General features: G+C 40.2%; 2 protein-coding genes and 1 non-coding gene across 3 annotated transcripts; all 3 read left to right on the top strand.

Moving 5' to 3' along the window:
• The first annotated feature begins 490 nt into the window (after positions 1-490).
• Positions 491-5,234, top strand: rps13 (ribosomal protein S13). The gene is made up of 6 exons (XM_032589518.1): positions 491-599; positions 1,105-1,153; positions 1,234-1,312; positions 3,758-3,927; positions 4,048-4,148; positions 5,162-5,234. Exons 1-6 carry the CDS (start codon positions 577-579, stop codon positions 5,193-5,195), a joined length of 456 nt encoding a protein of 151 aa, XP_032445409.1. The 5' UTR covers positions 491-576; the 3' UTR covers positions 5,196-5,234.
• Positions 4,313-4,440, top strand: LOC116713193 (small nucleolar RNA SNORA19). The gene has a single exon (XR_004337818.1). It is a non-coding gene; the product is annotated as a small nucleolar RNA SNORA19 (small nucleolar RNA).
• A 329-nt stretch (positions 5,235-5,563) lies between the features above and the next one.
• Positions 5,564-10,246, top strand: LOC116736758 (protein phosphatase 1 regulatory subunit 15A). The gene is made up of 3 exons (XM_032589505.1): positions 5,564-6,054; positions 6,748-8,012; positions 8,725-10,246. The coding sequence occupies exons 1-3, from the start codon at positions 5,898-5,900 to the stop codon at positions 8,947-8,949; spliced, it is 1,647 nt and encodes a 548-aa protein (XP_032445396.1). The 5' UTR covers positions 5,564-5,897; the 3' UTR covers positions 8,950-10,246.
• The last annotated feature ends 1,945 nt before the right edge of the window (positions 10,247-12,191 follow it).

Below are 12,191 nucleotides of genomic sequence, written 5' to 3'. Positions count from 1 at the left end.
TAATTTACATTTCTATTTTTAACTGATCTATCTTTCAGCCACATTTTCAAATTATTCCACAGCTTGACTCCAAATAATCATGCATGCAATTCTGTGGTTACAAAGCGACGTGACATTTATTAAACGCTATGAATTGGTTAACATTCATTTTTGACCGACTGTATCTGAGAAAAATGACTAAAGCAATGGTTAAGTTGATCTTTAGTTTTCTTATTATTTGTAAAGTAGAGCGGATAAATTCTAGTGGCCAGTTATATTTATTTGTCTAAAACTATTCAGATATTTATGTTGAATTTTCAAGAATTTCGGAACAATGATGAATAACGCGCAGCTTTCTCGGGAACGGACAACTAAATAAAGATGGAGAATTTACAGGGCATTTCCATTTAAACGATACAACAGTTTAAAACTTTATTAGGTAGATTTTTTAAATACTAATAATCAAAAAAGCAGAGCCACTTTTTATGAGAGCGCCTACCGGAAACCGGGCCGTCTCACGTAACTACGTCACTTCCGACGCAGGCGCAAAATCGTTTCTTCTGTCGCGTGTGCGGCCTCTCTTCCTCTACCGCCATCATGGGTCGCATGCACGCTCCCGGGTGAGCTCTCTTCTTAACATTAAAAGTTAGATTTAAACGGCGGCAGGTCGGGTTTTGTCTCACGACGACGCTGATAAACATATAAATGTCGACTGCGGTTTAAAAAATGTAACTTTACATCGTCGCAAAACGAATAAAAAGCAAACATAGACGGACCTTCAGATGCTTGTCTATTTCTAGCTAGCTTACATTAGCAACTCGGCACAGTTGTGGCTCAGAGGAGCGTTACTTTATAATTACATCTTACAGGTTATATATTTTCAGCCGAAGAAATCTTCGAAGCTCATGCACGTTTAAGTTATTGAAGCCAAAGTTTCTGAATGCATGTATTGGTCTCGGTTTGTATCGTTAGCAGATGTTTGAAGCTAGCGTTAGCTGGCCTTTTCGCTTCCACGAGCTCAATAATGGCTTTTTACCGTGTTGTTTAATATAGTAAGTGTTGTACTGATTGCCTTTAGTGTTTTCCCCAAACTGTTCATTAAATTATTTCTTTCTCCGTTTTCAGAAAGGGCTTGTCCCAGTCAGCTCTGCCTTACAGGCGCAGTGTTCCCACTGTAAGTACGCCTTATATTTCTACTGGATCGGCCCTGATGGTCCGTTGTTCTGGTTAATAACGCAGATGTTGTTCTCATAGTGGCTCAAGCTCACATCTGATGATGTTAAAGAGCAGATCTTCAAGCTGGCCAAAAAGGGTCTGACTCCCTCTCAGATTGGTAAGTCATAAAATGTTAAAAGTGCTGAAACTGGTTAGACTGAGGAACTGGTGATTGTTTTAGATAAACTCAAAATTCCAGTAATATTCAATATTATTTATTTCTTCATATTTTTTGCTTGCAGACATTTCAGATTTCATTAAGATCTTGAATGATCTTACAGCATTTTAAAAGCCTGGGGTAGTTTGCCTTAAATCTACATTGAAATCTGAAAAGGAAAAAATGTTTTACAAGTTCCCATTGTTGTTGTCATTTGTCGGTAATAAATCTAATAATTTTTCAAAGTTTAACATTAAAGTTTAACCTGATTAAGAGTAGTTTCTGTTATGCAAACATTTAAAAAAAACTCTTTGAAGTAATTAGTTTTGCTGGAATGACAGTTTTGAGCTAACGACGGGGATTTTTAAAAAAAGATGAGAAATAAAATTGTGTGTATGATTCCCTTTAATCATTTGTAATGGAACAGTAATCACTTGTTGCATTAAACTCAAACCCAGCAATGAGGAAAGACAGAAGTGGCAAATTCATGACACTACACTCAATAACATACCTAGTAGAGCTGCATGAAATATCGAAAGATTCATATCACAAAGAATTGGAGGGAAATAATTGTTGGCTCATATAGTTATGGACTTGCGTTCTAGATGCTATATTTGTAATGCTAGATTACAAATATAGATGCTTGCGTTCTAGATGCTATAATGTAATATTTAGCCAGTTGGACCGTTTCACAGCAGCAGATGCTCACATTAATTAGACACAAAGGCTAAAAAAAAAGTCATGGAAGCAAATAGGAGAGAATAAAATGGGAATATATTGCAGCCGATACAGACATTGAACGATGTGGCTGAGAAACGTACTGGGATATTTCATATCAATCTATTGATAATTATTTATTAGTTTTTGGCTTTAAATATCTGAAATACTTCCAAACTGGTGGAGTGACAATTCCTGTTTTTATCCACAGTTTGTATTCCAATCCTCTGTTTTTTTTTGTTGTTGTTGTTTTTTTAAGCAGTAAGTGCAAGGTCCTCAAGGCAGGTTGTTGCTAGGTAACACCCACCTAGCGTAGGTTGCCGTGAGAGGTTGGGCTGCTTACCCCTCCCAGAGTGCTGTGCGTTTCTTGATCAGACTTCAGTGACATTATTGAATATTCTATCAGACATATTATCTGTTATTGATCACTTGTCTATTACAATATGTATTATTGATTTATTGTCCAGCCCTCTGCCACCCTGGTACCGACTGCTGTACAGACTTTAGGACACCTGGCAATGAATTCAATAAAAGGCCATACTTGGTTGTGCTTAGTTACTTTTGTTAACCTGGAGTCTTTTTGTTTTTGTGTGCGCGCGTAGACTAAAACTTGGGAATGACCACAAGCGTTTAGCTGGGAGGGAAATAAAATTAAATCGCAATCCACAAGTTAAAGATTTGGTTATTATGAATTTTAGGTTTACAATATAATTTTTAATTTTTTGCATTCAGATCTTGACTCTAACACTGAGTGAGCCAGTTAAAATCAATGTTCAGACTGTGATCCTGAAACTCGAGAAACTGACCATCAGTCAGTATATCTAGATAAATAATATCAAATAAATATCACATTTAGCACAGCAACATATTGACACAATTTGTTGTCAATGCTGTGTTGAGAGAGGTTAGAATTAGTTTTAAATGTTTTTTTTAATAGTTAAGATGAGCTGTTCTCATACTATGTAGGAGAAAACTAAATAGCACTCAAAACCGTCGATTGCATCATAAATACTGCAGTGACTCGTACTGAGTAGATTGACATTTTCAGACTTCCTGTGGTTCATAAAAAGAGGAGCTTAATGAGATGCCTGACTAGAAACTTTTTATTTTACTAGGAAAATTACATTTCTGATTCAAATCATTTAACATCTGGTTTGACACCTGACAATTAAGTTTCTGTGTAGAAATATTTGGAGTTCATGGTCTCTTATATTTGTATGAAAAGGTTTAATGAAAGGTTTCAGGAAAACTCAGTTAAATTGTAGCTGATTTCTTAGTATTTCATGATTTACCTTTTTCTGTCTAATCAAATGATTTAACTACAGAGAGAAACAAATACTAGAAGGACCTGGACAAAATGTTTGATATGAAATTAATTCAAAGCTGAGTGTTGCAAAACATCTGTCTTTATCTCTAAAGGTATTTCAAAATTGCTACTTGTTCAGATATAAAGTTGATGATCTAGAAATTCTGTCACTCATTGTTTGCATAATGTCACCTTCCTAAAATAATGGCTTATGATTTTTTGTTTAGTTTTTTTTGCCAAAAGATGACTGAGGCCAAAAACATGACTTTGGCCATTATTTCAGGAATGTGATGATAATTCAGCCTTTCATTTTTGCTTCACTCAGTTTCATTGTGTTGGAGTTTTTGGTTTTCCAGTCATTTTTGCTTTTCATCCCTGCTCAGGTGTGATCCTGAGGGATTCCCACGGTGTTGCCCAGGTGCGTTTCGTCACCGGCAACAAGATCTTGAGGATCCTCAAGTCCAAGGGTCTGGCCCCTGACCTGCCTGAGGATCTGTACCACCTTATCAAGAAGGCTGTGGCGGTCAGGAAGCATTTGGAGAGAAACAGAAAGGTTCAAATTTTGGATATTAAACAATATTAAATCTCGTTTTTGTATTTTTTAAGGTCTGTCTTTTTTAATTTTGAAGGTTTCCGCTACAATTCACATTATTATTCATTTTGACGTTTGCAGGATAAGGATGCCAAGTTCCGCCTGATTCTCATTGAGAGCAGGATCCACAGGCTGGCCCGTTACTACAAGACCAAGAGAGTACTGGCCCCTAACTGGAAGTAGTATGTATTCCCTGTTTACTGAAACATTCCTTATACCTACTTTAGTTGAAGAGTTGACTATATTTGAGAACATTTGGTAAAATTTACTTGAACATTTTAAGTATCCCATCTGGTAAGAAAACTTGTCTGTTTTTTATTTGTAATGCATTAGATGCTTTGAGGTAATGCACAATTCATTGTCCTGCTCTTCACTGTTAAGGGTTGTGATATTTCTGTTGTGCTAGAAAAAGCTGGAGGTAAATTAGCAGAATGGCTACTTGGTGCTATCTCTGCCAGTCCCCTTCACACATTTAAGTTCATGTTGGTGGTCTTTATAGCTGAGTGACTAGTGGTCCAAGATTCTGCAGCCGGTGCTTCCAAGGCTACGTCTGGCTCAAGCTAGCTTGCTTTTGTGTGTAATTTACCTACGCACCATTCTTTTTCGTTGTTATCCAGCTACCTATACCTTTTTTCTATAAATATGGCATGGACTTGCTCTATAAATCAAAGCAATAAAATAAGTTTTATTTAACAAAGAACATGTCAATGGCAACTTTAGAATGAGCAATATCCTGTTTGCCAGGATATTACCCGACAAGCAGGCAGGATATTTCACTGATAAAAAGTTAGTTGTCCTGCGATATTAGTAAATTATTGGAAACCTTTGCAATTGTTTACATTAATAAACATTAAACTTACATATTAAACTTTTTAGATGGAAAATTGTACTACCTGATGCAACTGTGATATGAAATGTACTAAAATTTTATTATTTGAGAGGAATGCTGGTGTTTAAGGTGCTGAACTTGAAGCCAAAGGCTATTGTAGTAATCATTTATTTGAAAAAGTTGCTCAGTCTTGACCAAAACTAATAAACAGGCATTACTGGTTTTATAGACATGCAGCACAATATGTTAATCATGTGTAATGTTATGTTATCTAACATTATTGTATATATGGCAAGCTGTTAACATGTGAATATAAGTTTTTAAGTGGCGTCAATCTTTAATTGTAATCTTTTTCTCTCTTTACAGTGAGTCCTCTACAGCTTCTGCTCTGGTGGCATAAACTCAACCCATTTTGAATAAATAAAACAATTTAAATTCATTAGTATGTGATTGTCTTTTTTGTGTTGCTTAAATATCCCACTAAAGCCCACAAAACATATAAAGGTTCATCATTACTGTGTGGTTGCTCCGTTTATAGCAGTGTTGGCTCCAAGTCATATTTTTTTTGCGTTAGCTGAAATGAAACGGCTTCTAGGGATGAGAATTTTGTTTTTGATACATGTGAAAGTCTTGCCTTTTCTTTACGTCATCTTGTTTTTAGCCTATATAAATATCAGGGGCTGCTCGGAGGACTTTCCTGGTTACCGTGGAAATTACGGGCACTTTCTATGCGTCATGCGTCACTGTAGGCACGAGCTGCGTTCCGAGTCTGATTGACAGTTGGGCTGTCCAATCCACTGCCAGACATGACGTCACCGCGTGTATTTAAAGCCCTCTGTTGCAACAACTAGACACTCACTCCTACTACGACGAAGACACAACATCTAGAGAAACATGGCGTACCTGTTGGAGCAAATTTGACGGAGGAGCGCGAAAATGGCGAAAACCAGCCAGAGAATGAAGCGACAACACTCGAACGCATATCTGTCACCGGCACATACGCGGAGTCTGTTGGTTTTGGACGAGGAATACCAAAATACGTGAGGATATTTTTTTAGTGACGGTGGCCGTAATCCGAGAAGAAAGAGGTGGGGGGGATAAAATGGCTCCTACAGTCGCGAGCGGCTCAGAGCGGACGGCCATGGAGAGGTTCGGCGGCGGAGGGATGGCGCTTCTTCCCTGGACAAAACAGATGCTCACCGTGCTGTGGGAACAGCTTCGGTTGCTGGTTCAGGTCATCTATTACACTTTTATTTCAGGTAAGAACAAGGCAATGTGACGAGCGCTTTTTCTTCCTTTTCTTTATTTTGATACATTTTCTCAAATTTAGCGACAGGGAAATATTTTTGACGTGTGAGTAAACGGAAGGTCACATTTTCTTTTGTCTGAATTATGCGAGAAATATTCTTTCACGTTGTGTAAGGGTTTTTTTTTTCTTTTATTCATTTTTCCCAAATTTAGCGAATTTAATGATAAGATTACCTACTCTCTTGTTTTTTCTTAATACTGAAAAATGTGGGGAAAATGTGCAACATATATTCAGTCTAGTGGTGTATGGGTTTTTATCATTTTTTAAAGAAGAAAGTAACTTTAATACAGTTTAGGTCCATATTCAGGAAGACACAATATAAAATTGTTTTTTAGTGGCATGTAAACTAATGCTGATCTACAATTCAGCCGTTGATTCTTATAAACTAGTAGCCTTCTGTCCCGAAGTTCAACATACCGGGAAACAGTAAAAAGGAAAAAAAAATGTGTTGTGTAATTTCCATAAAGAAATTAGAATATACATTAGTATATAGAGAGAGAGAGAGCAATGTAATGAGTCCTGACTGGAAATAGCTGTGATGTAAAAATGTAAAGTATTACAAAGTGATGGGATTAACTTCCACATAACCTAATTTTTACTCCTGGATTTATTTAGGTTCTCAAATTTTGCTTCTCTTCTCCAGTTTTCCAGATGTTCAGGTTTGAGGTCCACGTCAGAATCACAGACGAAACAGGGGAGCACATCCAGCACATGGGCACGGCCTCCAACACTCCTGAATCCTTCCTGTTCTCATCCTTGTTCGACGGCGAAAACGGCGTCATGGTCGGCGGCTCCAACCCCCTCTCCAACTTCTGCGCCGACGTCGACGACCCGTTTGCCGGGAAGGCCACTGCTGAGGCCCTACTCTCCAGCCTGCGCGCCGACGACCTGTGCTGCGGCCTGGTCGACGACTTTGTGTCCCGGACGGGTGGCGCCGACGACGGCCTCCTGCTCGGACACCAGTCCACCTGGAAAGTGGGTTTCCCCGGCGATTGGAACATCTTCGTGTCCAGCGACGGCTGTAGCTCCAGCGACGCCTGCCTCAGAAGTTGCGACAAAGCTTTCAAATCCAAACAGGAGACTTCAGAGGAAGACAGAAGCTCTCAGTGGAGCAGCGAGGAAGAACCCAACGTCGTGGAGTTCGAGAGCGAAGAGAGCAAAGAGCTTTGGGAGTCTCTGTCGAAATCCAGCGATCCGTACAATCCCTTCTTTTTCTCCGCCTGCATCTCGACCAACTCTGATATGGGGAGAAGTAAACCCAACGTCAAAACCTGCGGCGACGCAGACCTGAAGGCCGGCGAGGAGACGATGGGGCCGCCGCGGCTGAACGCGTGGGTGTGTCGCTCTGATAGCGAGAGCAGCTGGAGCAGCTGGGCCGGCTCCGAGTGTTCCAGCCCCGACGTCGACAAGGAGGAAAGCGACAAGCTCTGGGAGTTCTTCAGCACTCCAGAAGACCCGTACAACCCCTTATACTTCACTGCTAGCACAACCAGCAGCCCCTCTCTCAAAACCAAACCCCCCTCAGCGCGTAAACAAGCCTCACTCCCCGCACCTTCTCCCAAAACCGACACCGACACAGAGAGGCAAAGTAGTCGCCCTCCATCAGAGGATGACGACAACGAAGAGCTGATCTGGGAATCTCTCGGCCAAAAGGACGACCCCTATCACCCGCTGAACTTCAAGGCTTGCCTCCGGAGCACCTCGCCATCGCGCAAACCCATCGATCCAAATCCGTCCGCAAAGACCAGGAAGCAGATAAAAGCATCCAAACCTCCTCTGCCGGACAGGAAGTTAAAGCAGCACCGCCATCAGGACAAAAGACTGGTGCCGTGGAAGAGACCCGAGCCGACGTCTCGGTTACCTGCTGAGGGAAAAACAGAAAACAAGGCCGGCACCAGGCAAAAGAAGGTTCATAGACTTTATTATTTCTATTAAGATTTAAATGAGATGGGGAACTCAATGAGCTGAAGAATAGAGTAGAAAGAAATACCCTTTATGACCCCTCGGAAGATTTTTTACAGTGCGACATTCTTATAACATATTATGATATTGAGTGTATGTTTAACTGGACAGAGGGAGTGTCTGCTCTTAGTGACTGAAAGGGAGAGATAAGAGTTCTTTCCTGTTTCAGTGACACATGCTCAGCCGCTGTGGGCTCAGCTGAGCTGTTTGTTTTTGTCGATTAGCAACGCCTCTGGTCGTCATGACTAATCCTGGTCATGTGACTCCAGCGAGTCAGGAGAATTTGACTGTGGTGCTGATTAGGTCAAGTTTCAGCAGTGTTGCAAAACCAGAATATGCAGAGCTAGTCAAAGTTAAAATACTTGGAGAGTGTTCAGTTTGTAATATTTATATTTTGAGATATAACCCATATTCCTCTTTATTTCCTTCTAAGGACTATAACAAAAATGAGAAGAAAAATGTGTTGCTTCTTTTTAAATTGGCTATTTTTTATTAATTTTTTTAACTAACCCATCAAGCACCATTTAGAGTGATCGACATTAAATCAGGGGAAAATTGCCCCATCTCTAGATTGGTGCAACTTGGAAAAAAACGACATTTTTAATGAAGTTCTCTAACTAAAAGGAGTAACATTTTCTCCGTTCTTTTCCCGCTTCAGGTGCAATTTTCTCCTCTCGTCCAAGTCCACGTCATGCGGACCTGGCCCTTCGCCCGCCAGGCGTCCCGTAAAGGTCACTGGGAGGAACTGGCGAGAGACCGCGACCGCTTCCGGAGGCGGATCGCGGACACGGAGCGGGCCGTGGGCTACTGCCTCAGCCAGCCTCACAGGGAGAAGATGCGGGCGCGCCTGGACAGTGCCTTGAATCAGACGAAGGGGTCCTGAATGTTTCATTTCTTCTGTGGATGAAAAAGGAAAATTGTGATTGGTTGCAATGCAACAGTGATGTTTATTTATTATTATTATTATTATTTTGGTTTTTTTTAGGCCAATTAGAAAATTTGATGTTAGGCCATTTTAAATGTTCGGTGTCAAGTTGAACAACTTTGTACCTCAAGAGGTTTTTTTTTTATACATTGTGTAACTGTTGCACTGACTGACACTTTCTCATGTTAACCTCAGCATTCATGTGTGGAATGTTGATTTTTTTGTTTTTTTGTATGCCTTACATACTGACCTAGTAATGTAACCAACTAATGCTCTGTGGAGCTTTTTGTCCTGTATTTCTTACCATTGGCTTGAAGAGTTTCTACTTGTTTTTTTTCTACGTGTGCAGAAACCACAGCGGTGAATCTTGAGGTTTAAGTAGAGAGTGATGATGTCATCAGAAAGCAGAGCTTTACGTTACAAAGTGTTTTGAGAACAAATACGTATATGTAAGTGTTGGAAGGATTTTATAGTTAATTATCATTTATTTGCTTTACCTTTATTTTATAATATCATCCATTTTATTTACCTTTGCATTTACATTTTAATAATGTGCTTTGAGTGTCTTGAAGTGCTTTGAGTGTTTCGAAGTGTTTGCAGAAACTCTGGAAGCGGCCTGCTGAGGAGTGAAAAAGGAGGATATCATGAACGAGACATTCATGGTTGCCCAGAGGAACTGCAAACCTATAGTCTTATCTTATGAAATATGCTTTTGAAGATTGTATGAATGAGTTGTGTTCATGTGAGTGTGCAGCTGTTTTCTGTTCCCCCTCCCTTCAGAGCTGCACACCGTCATGTAAGTAGGTTGTTCCTAATTCTAATAAAAGCAGGGCAAGACTCAGTTGAAGCTTCGGAGCATAGGCCGAAATCTGTAACGGGGTTTCCACTGTGCTCTCCCTGCAGGTAAAACTAAATTCTGACTCTTGTCTCTTCTTTGTGTCTGTGTTCAGGTCATTTAGACCTAACGGTAAGCATGATGGAAACATCGACATCTGGGGCAATTTGTGTTGTGCTGTTGATATATTTATTGCGTTTATTTATGTTTTTGTCTTGTTTTTTAAAAATGTGTATTTATAGTTTGGGGGCTGCCTTTCAACGTCGAGTGAAAAGGCAAGTTTTTGACGAGACTCTGAACACTTTGATCAATGTGACCCACTCAGCTTCTCATGGTAACGTCATGTGGCTTGAAGTTTGTTGGTAGCAAATTGATCGTAGCTACTGTACATTGTTCAGTCAATAAAATTTGTCACAGTACGATTTACTTTGAGTTGGGTTTTTTTTAAGCGTCCTGATTAAAAATGTGGGCAAAGTCCAGAAGGTTGAGCCATTAATAAAGTGTGTAAGTAGATAGAATGCAGAGGTTAAATTAAAAAACAGTCAGATTGGCCTGGACCCCTGTGATTCACAAAATATGACCTTGAGTAAAATTTCCAGGGTGTTTACAGATAATTTGAAAAAAACAAAAAAAACCACGTTTAACATGATGGAGCCTCATTAAAAAATTTAAATAGACAATCAAACCGTCCACTTCTAACTAAAGCTACATTCACCTAATCACACTAACACACATACTAGCGACCTCTGGTTAAACGCTTTGCCCAGGGGCACATTGATATGTGACGGGGAAGTTAATATTGAACTTTTTAAAAATGTTTTTTCTTACAGGAATGTAAGTTGTGAGATGGGGGAGGGGTGGAGACACGCTGCAAACGTTGACATCGTTAACGGCCGTGTCTGGCTCGCGCCCGGTATAATCAGTGATGGCATGGTTACTTTGAAAAGGTAACTTTAATCAGATTACTGATTACTCCTTGAAAAAGTAACTTAGTTAGATTACTGACTTGATTTGGAAAGTAACTTTTTTAGTTACTTTCAGCAGCTGCTAACAACAACGCTCCCCCAGCTGTGAAAATTACATCCACAGGTCATTTATTGGCAACGTATCTTTGCCAATACTTAATTGTAAATTATTTTCTGATGTTAACATCAACAATGTGTCTCCACTTATATGGTTGAACTGAAGGGAAGATTGTTTAATGGTTACAAAAGTACAAAACAAATGTTAGTAATTTGTGCATGTTTTGGCGTGCTCCACTGTTGTCTGGAAAACTCTTAAGAAGGAATTTACAAGCCCCCTGCCCCTGCCTCCAGGTTCTGCTTTACGGCCCTGCGTTTGTTGTCAGAGCGCAGCGCTCATCCTGCGGCTTCACAATTCAGATGACCTGCTGCACAGATTTGTGACACTTATCTTAATATTAATAATTATGATGGCGTTTAGTTGCGCCACAAAACAAAACAAAAAAAAAACTCCCATGTTTTTTTTTTTTTTTGTAAATGAAAATGAAAACTGTTGTTTTTCATTTACAGCCGAGTTAATGTCGTTAAACTGGTGTTGACTGTATGGCGTAAATTTTCAGCAGATTTGAGAGCAGCTTCTATAAATCCACAGGACACGTTGAGGGCGACTCCATGACGAGAGCTGAGAGAAATGAACACCTTCAGCCCCAGACCTCCTACAGCCAAACAGGCCTTTTTAGGGACACTCACTGATATGTTGTATACATATAGATGGTACCGGCATTTTTAATTTCATTATCATTGAAAAATCTACCTAATTTTTTACCAAATCTTTGCTCACATTATCAAATAAGATCTTCTTTGATGTTTCCATATAACAAAGAAAAATCTCAGAACACACTTTTGTTTTCACCTGCCTTCACAGCACAAGGTTCCTTCATCACTTCCTTTTCCTAAATCTGACCCCTGACCCAAAAACAGCGCTTCCCCTTGTGCGGACCAGGCTTCAGTCCCCACAAGGAGCAGTGGGTCCCCACAACATAGTATGTTTCAGGAAAATGGTCCCCACAAGGTATTAGAAACAAACGCACCCACACACACACACACACGCAAACACACACAGACACATGCACAATTCAGAAGCTTCTGGTTTTCCCACTGGGCCTGATGAGCCTCTGTGCATACAAACTGCTGTAAGGCTGTCATCAGACAAGTGTTGAAAACACAAGTGTGATGAAATGATGTTCCTGAGGGATGAAATCAGTTAGCCACCCCCGACAGCGTGGTGCGAAGGTGAGCAATCGGCCGTCAGCCGTGACGGCTCAGCAACATGTCCTCTGACGCTCCCACCCCCAGCACCATCATCCCTTCATGCTCAGCGTCAAATCCATCACACAGCAGTG

This window comes from Xiphophorus hellerii, chromosome 2 (assembly GCF_003331165.1).
Source record: "Xiphophorus hellerii strain 12219 chromosome 2, Xiphophorus_hellerii-4.1, whole genome shotgun sequence".
Lineage (NCBI taxonomy): Eukaryota > Metazoa > Chordata > Actinopteri > Cyprinodontiformes > Poeciliidae > Xiphophorus > Xiphophorus hellerii.
Note: the sequence above shows the minus strand (reverse complement) of the source record. Positions and strands in the feature narration are given on the sequence as shown.